This window comes from Motacilla alba, chromosome 26 (assembly GCF_015832195.1).
Source record: "Motacilla alba alba isolate MOTALB_02 chromosome 26, Motacilla_alba_V1.0_pri, whole genome shotgun sequence".
Taxonomy (NCBI): domain Eukaryota; kingdom Metazoa; phylum Chordata; class Aves; order Passeriformes; family Motacillidae; genus Motacilla; species Motacilla alba.
The window spans coordinates 818,071-831,496 of NC_052041.1; the positions used below are offsets into that span (position 1 = coordinate 818,071).

The 13,426-nt window shown below is 60.1% G+C and overlaps 1 protein-coding gene across 1 annotated transcript in view; it reads right to left on the minus strand.

The window, feature by feature from the left end:
- The window catches only part of NAV1 (neuron navigator 1), a 74,141-nt gene that overhangs the window by 15,298 nt on the left and 45,417 nt on the right, over window positions 1-13,426 (minus strand). Inside the window, exons 6-7 of the mRNA XM_038162437.1 lie at window positions 10,721-11,086; window positions 201-339 (exon numbers count right to left, since the gene is read on the minus strand). Coding sequence (XP_038018365.1) covers window positions 201-339; window positions 10,721-11,086 — 505 coding nt within the window. The remainder of the gene's footprint in view (window positions 1-200; window positions 340-10,720; window positions 11,087-13,426) is intronic.

Below are 13,426 nucleotides of genomic sequence, written 5' to 3' on the forward strand. Positions count from 1 at the left end.
GCAGAGTCAGGGGCACTCCTGGCACCCACCCCAAACCCATCCCCACAGAACATCAGCCAGCTGGGAGAAGGACGCAGCAGACACCCTGTGCCATCCTTGTTTCCTCACACTGGCACCCTCCATGCCCTCTTTCCCACCGAGATGGTGGCAGGAAAGCTGGGATAGGTGCTGGAAAGAGTCCGAGTGCCACCGGCACCTACCGCTATGGCCGAGTTCCTGCGCGAGGCGGTGGGGGTGGAGGGCAGGGAGTTGAGCGAGGAGCTGGCATTGAACTCCTCTGAGCTGAGGTTGTCGGAGGCATCGCTGAGGCCACTGCTGATGGAGCTGCTCTCATCCCAGCTGTGAGGGAGAGACAGCATCAGACCCCTGCTCAGCCCAATGAGTCCCACCACCCACAGGATTTCCCTGTTCCAGGGCCTGCTGGGGCAAAAAACAGCTCCTTGTAGTGCCCATGGCAGGGACATGGATGCAGGGCCCATGGCTGGCTCCAGCCCAGCCTGGCATTGGCTTGTGTTCCTGTGGCACATAAGCCTCAGTGATCCTGCTTCTCCCCATTAAGGTTCTGTGGAGCTTTGGCAGGGATGGAGGGACATCCGCAGCTCAGGGAAGCCAGCACCCGTGCCACAGGGCTAGCAGCATCACAGCTGGCAACAAGCCCCCGGCAAACTGCTCTGACCCTGGAGGCAGGTTGGGATTGTCAGAAAGGGCAGGACTGCTGGAATAAACAAACCAACCATCCCGTAACATCCATCCTTCCTGGGGTAGTCCCCACCCACTGCACCCTACTGCCCCTCTCCAGCCCCCAGCAGCCAGAGGCAGCTAGTCTGGGATCTGCTGCTGTGCTGAGGTGGCTGCTCCATGCCGGGGCTCAGCCAAGTGTGCAGAAGCTCATCTGCAGGGCCATCAGTCAGCATCACACCGGGGCAGCAGCTGCCTGGGCGCCCCAAGGGCACAGCTGGTTCCACAGCACTGGGCTGTGCCCATGTCAATCTGGCACAGGCAAGCATGGAGCACCTTCCAACAGGATGGGCACAGCACCTTTCAGGTCAGCAGCTGAGTAGGTCAGTGAAGCCTCACAGCCTCCCAGGGCCTGTGAGGGGCTGGGGGAGACAACGCTGAAACAGGCTGCCTAGAGAAGCTGTGGCTGCCCCATCACTTAAATGTTTAAGGTCAGGTTGGATGGGGCTTGGAGCAACCTGACCTAATGAAAGGTGCCCCTGGCCATGGCAGGGAGTGGCACAAGATGAATTTTAAGGTGTCTTCCAAACCACACCATGCCACGATTCAGTGACAAGCTGTGGTGTAGGAGTGCGGAGCAGAGCTGGGAGCTGCAGCCAGCCCCAGTCTCTGCAAGAGATGCCTGTTTATCTACATCAGGGCCACAGAGGTGCAAGTGAAGCCCAGCAAACAGCAGAGCCCCAACAGCAGTGGCAGAGCAAAGGCAACAGCCACTACCACCCTGTCAGATGCCCAAAGCTCAAGAAGGAGCAACAAAGGCAGCTCCATCACCACAAGACCTGCACTGCATGTCCTGCTCTTGCCATAGGGGAGGAGTTTATCAGAGACTGGCCAAAGCCAGGATGGGCACAGCCCCCTGTGCCCCTACAGCAGCTTCTGGGACAGAGCCAGCAGGTGCTGCTGTCCAGGAAGGGATTTCAATAGGATCATGCTCTCAGGATGTGCTTCTGAGCTCCTCAGCTCCAAGCCATGTCTCACCACCAGTTCTATGCCTAGGGTGAGTTCCCACTGGGATGGAAATCCTCACCCCAGCAAAGCCTGCAGCAAAGCCCCTCTCCCAACCTGGCATCACCTGGCAGTGGGCAGTGCCAGGAGTGAGGCCAGGCTTTGTAGGACTGTGTCCTATGGCAACATGGCTGGGGCCACATGTGGTGCTGGGTGTCTCAGTCTGGCTTTTGGGGCTGGGCAGGGAAACCCCAAACACTCTCGCAGCCATGCATGCGACACCCCCACTGCCCTGGGCATCCAGAGAGCCACTGAGAAAGGGGCAGAGGGTCAGAGGTTAGGCCAAGGCGGGAGGTGACTCCAAATCCTCCTTGTCAACCCTGTGCCAAGAAAAGACAACATGGAAGGCCATGTCCCAAAACGACTAAAACCATGGCATGAGGCTGGGGAGCCAGCTGCACACTGTGAGGATGTCTCTGACCCTATTATGGGGCACACAGCTGGTGCACTGAGGGATCCCCCAAACCGGTACATGTATGCCATAGGCAGCACAGCAAGGAAAGCCACAGCACCTCAGCAAGTACAAAGTCCCGGGCATGGCTGAGTCCTGGCACCTCGACTGCCCCCCTGAACCCTCAAACAGGGGACAGCCACGTCAGTCTGTCACTCCGGGGCAAAACTGACCCTCCGCTTTGTGCTCCATCCCCTCCATCTTAGCCGGAGCCATTCCTAGCTCCTGCAGACGGTCCCGCACCGAACCTACCCGCCAGCAACCCCGCGGCAGCTCCCAGGAACGGGGATGCTCAAGGGCAGCGCGTCCGTCCTGCCGCGCTCCGCGGCGCCGGCGGGCGGACGGGACCCGCTGAGGGCGGGATGGTGCGGCACGGCCTCGGGGATGAGCACCCCGGCGCGGGGAGGCGGCTGCACCGGCAGGGAGCGGAGGATGGACCGGGACCGCGGCGCGGTGCGCGGGGATGCTCCGCCCCGCCCCGGCCGCACCCCGACTCGGAGCCCCGCGCTCGGCAGTGCCGGGGTCAGACCCGACGTGCGGAGGCAGCAGAGCCGCGGGAGCCCCGCGGAGGATAGGCCCGGCCGTGCTGCAGGTGCGGGGCGCGGGCCGGGGCGGAGGATGGGGGTGCCGGGGCGGAGGATGGGAAGACCCGTGGGAGCCGCCCCGATGCCCCGATGCCGCGGTGCCGGGCGCGGCCGCGCTGCCCCGACCCTCCTTTCTCCCCCCCCGCAGCGCGGCCGAGACAAAGCGCCGCCCGCGGAGCGGCCCCGGGGCGCGGGGCTTTGTCTGCCGGGACCGAGCTCCGGCCGCGCCCCCGCCCGCTGCGGTGCCCGTTCCCTGCCCGTGCCGTACCTGCTGGCGAGGCGCGGGGCGCGGCGCGGCCTCCCCGCCCGCAGCATCGTGCTGCCCGCGGCGCGGCGCGGCCCCGCCGGGCGGGCGAGAGGGGCGGGGGGCGGCGGGACCGCCCCGCTGCCCGCGCCTTAAAGCGACAGCGGCACAGGACCCCCTCCGCCGTCCATCGGCCCCTCCCCGCCCCCGCCCGGACGGGACCGGGGTCCTGGCTCCAAGCCTCGCCCGCCTCATCTCTGCGACCATGTCTCCGCATTCTGCCCCGCAGCCCACGGCCCCAATCCCTGTCCTTGGTGTCCCCCAGCATCCCCCCAAATGCCCGCAGAGCCCCCAAACCACTATTCACATCCCCAAACACAACACCAGTGACCACCAGTCCAGCCCGCTATGTGATACCAGAGGCCATTCCTCAGCACTGGGCCTGGACCCAGTGCCCCCCAAACCGCCCTGTTCTCTGTCCCCAAAGGAACCACCTCCTCGATGTGGGTCCCACTGTGGGGTGCTGGGACAGCTGCTCCCAGCAACCTCGGTGCTCATCCCCAGAAAGGACATCCATGCCTGCCCCGCTCTGCCTTTCATTGACCAAAACCCTAACTTCTGTCCCTTTTTTCTCTCTCTTGCATCACACCAAGAGCTATGCTGCAGGGTAGGGTCCTCACCGGGATGGTAACAGCAGGAACAATTTCACCAGCCCAGCCACATAGGGCAGAGAGAGTTAACTGCAGCCTTGGCAAGACAGACCAGGCCCTGCAGGCTGGGAAATAAGTAATTCCTTCCTTGAAGCAATGTCAACGCCTCTTGGCTCCTTCCCCACTGTCCCATCACTCACCACACAGAGCTTGTCCCAGCACGGCATGGTAGGACAGGGGCACCTGACCATCCCTGTCCCCACTGATCAGCTTGTGCCCACACCCACCAAGCCCCGGCAGGAGCTCATGGCCAGGGGCTGGTGCTGCAGCCAGCCCTGCGGTTACGGCCCCACAGCCGCGTGCGCCAACGGGTGCGGCGGCACAGCCCGTCCAGCACTGCATCCCTCTGGTCCCTCCAGCCTGGCACGGTGCCGGATGCTGTCCCTTCCCTCCTCTTCTCCTGGATGCCTGCCTCAGCCCTGCCATGGCCAGCTCAGGCAGTGCTCAGAGCAGCTTCTGGGCACAAATCTGGGCATCCCGGGTGGCAGGGGAGACAGCCTGGCACAGCCCAGCACCGCAGCTCCTCAGAAAGGCAGCTTTGACCCTGCCAGAGCCACGGGCCTCGTGTGAGATGATGGCAGAGAATCACTGCTGACCTGTCACAGCAGACCCGTGGGCACCAGCACAGGCACTGAGCACCGTGCAGAGGAGTACCCTCAGCAGAGGCTGCTGTTGGAGCTGGATGGTTTTGAACTCTCCTTGCTTCACCTGTCTCACACGAGCAGAGACACCTGCCCACGTAACATCCAGACCCACTGGCACCAGCCAGGGCTCCAGACACTCATGTTCCTGCCAGGCTGGTCCAGCCAGACCCCCACTGCCATCCTGAAGCCCACCCTGGATGGAAGCAAGTCCTGGTCTGCCCTGGCCCCTTCCTCCTGTGGCAGGGGAGGAAATGCAGGGTGTGAACTGAGGGGGTTCCACACCCCACATCAGCAGATCACTGGCATTGAGGGGGCTCTGTTGGCACTGGTGCTCCCAGCCCCAGCCTCATGCTGTGACTTGAGATAGGAGCAATGAGGAAAACACAGGCACAGCCGGGGCTCTTCACACCCTCCCCCTCTCCTCCACTTAATGGGGCAGAAAAAACAATTAGCTTCATAAATCCCATTGAGGGGGTTGGGAGCTCCCCATGGATGTGAGCAGGGCAGGGCTCTGCATCTCCCTCACATCCACATCAGGAACCAGAGTGTAACAACACTCCCTGACTTCCCTGATCCCCACAGCGCTGTAAACCCCTCTGTACCCTCCAGGATGCCCCCCAGACCCCCAGGTACACCCTCAGAGAACTCCAGCCCCTACAGTGAGTCAGGCTACCTTGACCGTAGGTGTCTCCTGCTTGGATTTTGGGTACTGTGATCTGGCACCTTTCCCCAAAGCTGCACTTAGAGGAACAGGGGTCTGCAGAGATCTGGCAGATGGGGAAACTGAGGTAGGGAAGGGGGATCTGACTTGCCTGAGCTTCCCCAGCGGAAGAGGATCAACATCACATCCCGCAATTGATTCAAGACCCCATTCTCCAGGCAGCACTGCCTCTGGTCTCTGGCCCCCCAGAACCCTGAGGGGTGCAGAGGACTCCGCCACAAGACCCCTGAGCGTGCATGGTCCCTGCAAGGGGGGACCCACGGCCAGGCTGTGCCTCCACCCCAGCCCTGCGCCATCAACCGCAGTAACAGTGGGGTCTGATTTCCCCATGGCAGTGAGGCCGAGGCCATGGGAGGGTCAGCCAGCACTCACTGCCTGCTGCAGTGACATCAGCCATGGACCCCAACCACACTCCTGGCTGAGAACTCACCTCTGGTCACCCCTCTGCTCCCCTCCAAGCGGTGGAAACCCTGGAGGAAATGTGTCCCAGTGCGGGGATCTCCGCTGGCAGTTTTGGTGACATGTGGAGCCTCACCCGGGCCACAGAAGCACCCGGGGCTGAGGCCACGTGTGATGCTCAGAGAGTCCCAGGGCAGTGCCGGGGTGGGGAGCAGCGTGACTCAGCTTGGTTGTGAAACTCCTATTTTTCCCGTTGTCTGGACGAGCTGGTGACCTCGGACACCTCAGTCCACAGCGGCCAGGCTCCTCCACAGGCGGCAGGGTGGCACATAGTAAAGCCAGGTCTTGAGGTCCCCAGGTGGCATGCAGAGAGGCAGGTGGGTTTGGGTCAGATTCTCCCCAGCAGCTTTCCCCAGGGCACATGGGTGTGTGAGGTCCAACCCTGCACTTGGCTCTGCGTCCTGTGTCCATATCCGGCCTCATCAACAAGCTGCAGGGGCCAGCAGCTTCCCGCATCTTGGGTGTCACTGACCCCCTGGTGCCCTGCACCCCCAAGCTTCACAACCCCAGGATTCCCTTCCCAAAACATGCCTCATGCAGCCACTGTCACATCCCCAGGGGCCAGGGATCAGCACTGGGTGCCTCAACCCAAACCCCAAGGGACAGAATTGCTAGAAAGCAGTGCACAGAAAGGCGCTGATGCCCAGTGGGGTCCTGGGGCCCCTTTCCGGGAGCGTCCCCTGTACCCAGCTGGCGGGAGGAACTCGCCAAGCCCAGCACGCGGCGCAGCCCAGCAAATATTTATACAACATTGCTCCCCGGCCAGCCATGGTCCCACACACACGCCAGGCCACGTGCAGGGCCACAGCCATGGCCCACAGGACGTCCCTGATGAGGAATGACTTCATGGGCTCACTGGGACAGGACATGGGGTCATCCTGGACTAGCCAAAGCGGAGCAAGGAGTGTTTGAGGGAAGGGAGCAGGCTCCAGCGCCAGTCCTGCTTGGAGCAGGAGGAGGGCGGCCGCTCCCCTGCTGCTCCTGGGGAGCTGAGCCAAACATCTGCTCCCGCCTACGGGCTGTGCCGAGCCCGAGGAGCTGCGAGGAAGCCGGAGCCAGGCCGCCAGAGCACAGCGGGTGTCAGCTCCAGAGCATCCCTCCCAGGAGGATGCTGCTGGCAGCCCCCAGCCCGGCTGGAGGGGACCACAGGCTCTGCAGTGCTTGGCTGCCAGCAGCACCATCACAGTGACCTGGGATGGTGCCTGGGGTGTGCCGTGGGCTAGCAGCGTGCCCTTGCGCTCCCAATTCCAAAAGCTGCTGCCTCAGCTCCATTTCATGCCCACAAGCAGAGTCAGGGCAGTACCCAGCTCATGAGGGTGCAGATGCTGCCACTGCTGCAGTGGGATGCAATGCTGCCTCCCTTTCTACTTCCAACAAATGAGATGCAAAAGGACATCCTGAAATCACAGCAGTCCCAGGGTCACACAAACATTCCCCCAGTGCTCTGGAAGCCCCAGGGGACATGCAGAACTCCGGGGACTGGCTCCAGAGCTATGCCCCCACAACACAGCACTGCAGCACACACAGACCATCATCACTGCTCCTGCAGTCACTGCAGCAGAAGGTGCTGACTCAGCAGCCAGCCCCACTAGCTCCCTCTGCACCCCATGAGCTCCCGACTGCAGCAAAGTCTTGCAGCAACCCACTCACTCTCACTGTGACCCAACTGGCCCTAGGAAACACCCAGGGACGGTGCTGAGCCGCTACTCAGGACACACTACATCAGGTCAGGTTCTGGGCACACACGGCACAGGGGCAGGCATGCCAACACGTGGCCACACTGTGGTGGCACTGCTCAGACATGCAGGATGTGTCCAGAACAAAACCCAGGCCAAACCTGGCTTGCACATCCTGCTCCACGCTCCTCACCACTGCCTGGTTCACATGCAGGTGTGCGCACAAAGGCACCCACACTGTGGCTATGCAGACAGAGATGTCCCTGGGGAAGCTCCCAGTGGAGTGACCTCCAGGAAACAACCCCAGCCTGGATGAGTGGGAAAGCGTCACAGGTGGCACCACACCCTTCCTGGAACTGGCCACAGGGCAGGGAACAGCAAATGGCCACTGAACAGTGGCAGGTGGAAGCCAGAGTTGACCAAGGAAGGGAGTGAATATGTTTAAGTGTAGGAGAAACTGCCCAAGACTGAGTGCTAGCTCGGCACATGCCCTGCCCAGGCCCCAAGAACATATCAGGAGAGCAGCAGCATCCCTTCCATCCCTTCAGTCATCCCAGACGTCCTGGTGGGTGCTCCCTGTGCCAGGTCCCTGGCCTGATGCAGTGCACAAGGAGGATACAGTGACATTGGGAACAAAAGGTATGTGCTGCCAAATAGGGGGCCAAAGCAAGAGCTTTCCAGACCCTGAAACCAGCAGCTGGTAGAGAGGAGTGGCAAGTGTCATGCCGATGGATGCAGGCACAGCTGGGCAAGGAGCCAGGATGCCAGTGCATTTGGCTAACACAGGAATGCTGCTGGAGTCTCAGGTGTCCCCAGCCAATCCCTGCTCAGAGCTGACCATCCCACTCCCTGTCTGAGCTGGGCCTCAAGTCCCCCACAGCCTCCTTGGCTGGGCTCACCCCAACGTCCACCCAGCTGAATCCACCTCAATACCTTGCGGGCAGTCCCCTTGCCCCAGCCGTGTCTCACCTACCTCAGCCCTCGCTCCTTCCAGTCTGCTTCCCTGCCGAGCTACGGGCATGCCGGGGTGCATCCCACAGCCCCACACGTCTCCAGCAGGGACAGGGATGTGTCACCGCATCCTCCCAGCCGTCTCTGACCTACTGCCCTGCAAGACGGGGCATGCGCCGGCGCGGTGCAGGGGACGCTGCCCTGCGGCCCGGGCTGGGGGCTGCTGGCCCCATCTGCAGCACGCCGCTCCTGCCCGGTGCATTAGCAGCACCGGGAGATGGGGCCTGGGGCGGTGCTGGCTTTCTAGGTCAGAGCCAGCGAGGAGGCTGGGTGAGGGGCTGTGCTGGGTGAGGGGCTGTGCTGGGTAAGAGGCTGTGCTGAATGATGGGAGGCTGGATGAAGGGCTGCACTGGGTCAAGGGATGTGCTGGCTGAGTGGGGTCTGGATGAGGGGCTGTGCTGGATGAGTGCTCCTGGCCAGCTCCTTGTCTTATCTGGCTCTCGGTAGGAGGGAATGGCTCCTGCTCGGCTTCCTGGGCTCTACACCCAGAGTGTGCGGGCTCCTGGGCAAGGCACCTCAGTGTACCCCAGCACCCAGCCAAAGGCATGCCCTGAGACAGAGCTGCCATGCTGCCCACTCTGGGAAACCCCCCCAAGTCCTGCTGTGGGGCCATGGGGGATGAAGCTGTGAAGCTGTGGACGTCACTACTTAGCTCTGTGCCTGCAATGACCCTGGTGAAATGGAGGAGATGCTCCTGTGGATAAGCGGGTCCTGCGCTGCCCTGGCTCACTCCTGCACCCTCCCTTGGGGAGGATACTCAGTGCAGAGCACCCAGTCTGTCTCTGGCATGGCAGAGAACTCCAGGCACATCCAGGAGTCCTCATGCTGGCGACTCTGCACAGGAACAGGGACTGTGGCACCTGCCCATGGCCCAGCTCACCGCAGCACTGACAGCCTCACCCACACCAGGGGATTGTGGTGCTGCCAGGGCCCCGCAGAGGCTCAGCCATGCAGGGATCCATCCCCAAAGCTTGTACCTTCCTGAAGGAGAAGTAAATCCTGCCCATAGCAGTGCAGGGCTGAGCTGTCCTGGGTCTCTGACCCTGCTCACACTCCCCCTACTCAGTGATTGATGAATACAAAGTGCTGCTCCAGTCACCCCTCCCAGTCACTGCCTCTGAAGCCAAGGGTATCCCAAGGTTATCCGCCTGCATGAGCAGCACCAAGATGAGACAAGGAGGGAGATGAGGAGGAGTGTACCCTTCATCCCCACAGCCAATCCTGGTGCAGCCTCAGCCATCCAGGGCAGCCCAAATCTACCCCACTGCCAATCACACCTCACAGTCCAGTGGCCAGTGGCAGAACGTGGTGACATGGGACCTCCAGCTACCAAGCAATAGGTAAAGATCTACAGGAGAGTCCGTGTTGAACCAGCACAAGGCTCCCTCATTCACAAGCACAGGGCAGCCCCCAAGGTAACATGCCCATGGGGAGGATGGGTCTGACACCCACAGTGCCACAGACACTCTCAGCCCACAGCTGGAGCATGGCAGGGGCAGAAGCCAGCAGATAGCCAATGGTGCGTCCCCTGCAACTGCAACAAGCACCTACAGGCCATATCTAGGGAGGACTGGCCCCAAGATGAGTGTGAAGCCACAGGCTGTGCTCTATCCTGCACCAAACTGATGTGACTACAGCCACCCTAGGAGGGCCAAAGCAGTACTGTCAGGTGGCCAAATACCTAATCGGGCTCTGGAACAGCTCAAACACCCAAGTTACTTATTTTCTGCTTTGTCGAAACAGGAAACCTCCAACATGTTCAAACCCTGGACCCTTGCCAGAGTCAGGGACACCTCAACAGTGCAGCAGGAGCTGGACACATCTGGCAAGAAAACGTGAGCCCTGGGAGTGCTGGGTTGTGCCCATCTGGCAGGAGATGCCCCTTGCCCCATGGGTGGAGGGATGGAGGCTGATGGGTGTCCCGGAAGGAGGACTCTGCTCAGCAGCACACTGCTCCATGTGGAGTCATCCATCAGCAATGACACCTCGGTGCCCAGTTCTCACTGGGGTGCTGAGATCTGACCCAGCCTGTCCCACCGTGGACCACCAGGAGTTTCACAGGACGTCCCCACAGTGCCTGAGTCACAGGAAGCCACTCAGACTGACTGGTGTAAACTGAAGAGCACTTCTGAAAGCAGCAGGACTGTGGCTCAGGGCTACAGCTACAGACCATGCACTTTTCTCAGCTTCCTGCTCCAGGAACACCCAGATCAAGCTGGATACTTCCCACATCCTGGGAGAGCAGCTCATTCTGGCTCAGGAGCCCATCAGCCCCAAGAAGACCCAGCTGGCCCAGCACCACCAGCACTGCTAGCAGGGAAGCATCTCCTGGGATGTGGAGACATGATCCAATCCTGACCAGACTGGCTGTAGCCTATGTTCCACTCCATCTACTCCCACTGTGCCAGGTGAATGGGAGCAGGTGAAACCTCCCGGAGAGCCCCAGTCTGGGCACGACTCCCCGCATGGGCACGTACCCTGTGGTGATGTCATCATCCTCTGTCAGCGTCTTGCCCATCAGATCACTGTCACTCATGTAACCCGACTTCAGCTCCACATCGTCGCTGTCCAGCGCCTCGACCAGCTCCAGGCGGGAGATGTGGCTCAGCTTGCTGGGGCTGCGCATGGGCATGGTGTGCGAGTAGTGCGCTCGCTCCCCGTGCATGTACCAGCTCGGGGTGCCCTCAGAGCGGCACGTGCCCCCGACCGATGGCGCGTCCCCGGCCTGCAGGCGTGGACTGGACTGCCCGTAGCGCCAGGACAAAGGGGAGGAGCGGTTGGAGAGGCTGGAGACACTCCGTGGGTTGGCTTCATCACTGTCATAGCAGGTCATCTCGAGGGAGCTGCAAGAACAGGCAGTCAGGGAGTTAGGGCAGGGCACAGGGGGCAGTGGAGATCTGTGCCCTGCCTCACTACCCCCCGGAACTAGGTCTGCAAGTGCTCAGATACCAAAACTGCCCATTTTGAGGCAGCCAGGCAAGGCCAGAGGCTCCCAGGACTGTGGTTGCAGGGATGCTGTCTGTCCTGGACCACCTCCATCTCAGGTGATAAGGGACAATCCCCTCCTTCCCTGCCTGGTGCCAGCCCAGTGTCCCACAGCCCAGGACTAGCTGGGACATGCACACCACGGTGTTTTAGTGATGTCCATGTCTCCCCAGGGATGGTGGAATAGGACATGGGATGTGATGGGGGCTCTGTGCTCAAGTCAATCTACAAAAGCAACGCTTTACCACAGCCCTGTCCACCCACCTTGTAGCAGGGCCAGGGGTGCCACCAGGACTGATGGCAAACACACCTGGGAAAGGGATCAGCACCATTCTGGAGACCGGCTCCAGCCCCAAAATCCAGCTGTGCTGAACTCGTCTAATAGGGCACCTTTAGTGGAAAGCCTGAACATCCTCCTCTGTGTCTGGACTGCTTCTGCTTAGCCACTTCTCCCCCAGCACTTCAATATCTGCACCTCAAGATCACACCAGACCCAGGACAGGACAAGCTGGGGTGGTAGCACTGATCCCAGGGAATGTGACAGTGGGCCATGCCAGGGAGCGGAAGCTGTGAGTGAAAGGATGCTGAGGGACAGACCTGGGACCAGTCCCTGCAGCAGCACCTCACACAGAACCCCTGTGAACTGAACCCCCAACATCTGGGCAGGAAAGATGACCCCAAGAGAGGGCTGCCCAGCCCCCCTGTGCTCACAAGCACAGTGCTCTGCAGCCAGCCCAGAGCCTGCGAGTGCTTCAGAAATGGGGAGTTCCATCACGCCCTGTGCCTCTCGGGGTGTATTTTGGGCAAACAGTGATTCTAAAACTAAATTTAGCCACGAGAAACTATTACTTCTTGGAGCAACTCCTTGGGAACCCACAGTCCTCAAATTGGCTCCAAACACTACTATCAGTAAATTATTCCCTAGCTTGGATTAAACATTCCAGCAGGAGCACCCAAAGCCAAACCCAGGCTGCAGCATTGAATCTAAAACAGGGAACTACATGAAAAAAATAGGAAGTTTGTTAAAGCGGAACTAAAGGGGCAGCTAAAAGGGTTTTGTTTTTGTCGGTAGCACAAAGGCTGTTTGAGGATGTGCTCCCGGCAGCTCAGAGCAGATGCCAACCCTGTCTCTGAGCAGGAGGAACAGAAGCTTCACCTCGAATCCTGGGTTCAGTTCTGGGTCCCTCATGACAAGAAAGACATTGAGAGGCTGGAGTGTGTCCAGAGAGGGGCAACAGAGCTGGGGAAGTGTCTGGAGCACCAGGAGCAGCTGAGGGAGATTGGGGGCTCAGCCTGGAAAAAAGAAGGCTCAAGAGGGACTTTCTGGCTCTCCACAACTCTCTGACAGGAGGGGGGAGCTGGGGAGGAGTTGGGCTCTGCTCCCAGGGAACAAGGGACAGAAAAAGAGGAAATGGCCTCAAGTTGTCCCAGGGGAGGTTTAGGTTGGATATTGGAGGAAATTTCTTTCCTGAAAGGGTGGTCAGGCACTGGCACAGGCTGCCCAGGGCGGTGGTGGAGTCACCATCCTTGAAAGCGTTTTAAAAAGCGTGGATGTGGGTCCTGGGAACATGGTGTAGTAGTGAACATGGCAGTGCTGGGGAAATGGTTTGACTTGATGATCTTAGAGACTTTCTCCAAGTGTCCTCCAAGTGTCCACTGAGTCTCCTCAGTGACTCTGTGATTTCATGATTCTCTAAGCCCAAAGGACATTCATGCAGCCCTGCTGCTAGGAGTACGGTGACATCTTTCAGGAATAACACTGTGCCCTAACAAGGCAACAGCAAAGACTGAGCCCTCAGCTCAGTATGGATGGAAGAACACAGTGAGGGTAATAAGATAAATTTGAGGAGCAGTTTGTGGAATGAATAGAGAGCCCAAAGCAAGCTACAGGACACTGTGTCATGCAGGCACATCCAGAGGACTTGCAGATGACATCTGCATTGGACAGACTTGTAGGAAGTGTTCCCAAGAGCAGAATGAGTGGGTACATGTGTAATTACAACGTACCAGGGAAGAGCTGACACAGCTTTGGGAAAGGAAAATCTGGCTCACAGCCGCAGAGGAGCTCCTGGAGGGATGCAGGGAGCTGCCGAGGCTGCTGTGGGCTACTGGAATAAGAAAAGCTTCCAAATAAATTCAGCTGTTATGGGATAAGAGGGAAGATCTTCACATGTTAAAGTCCCACTGAAAGGGACAGA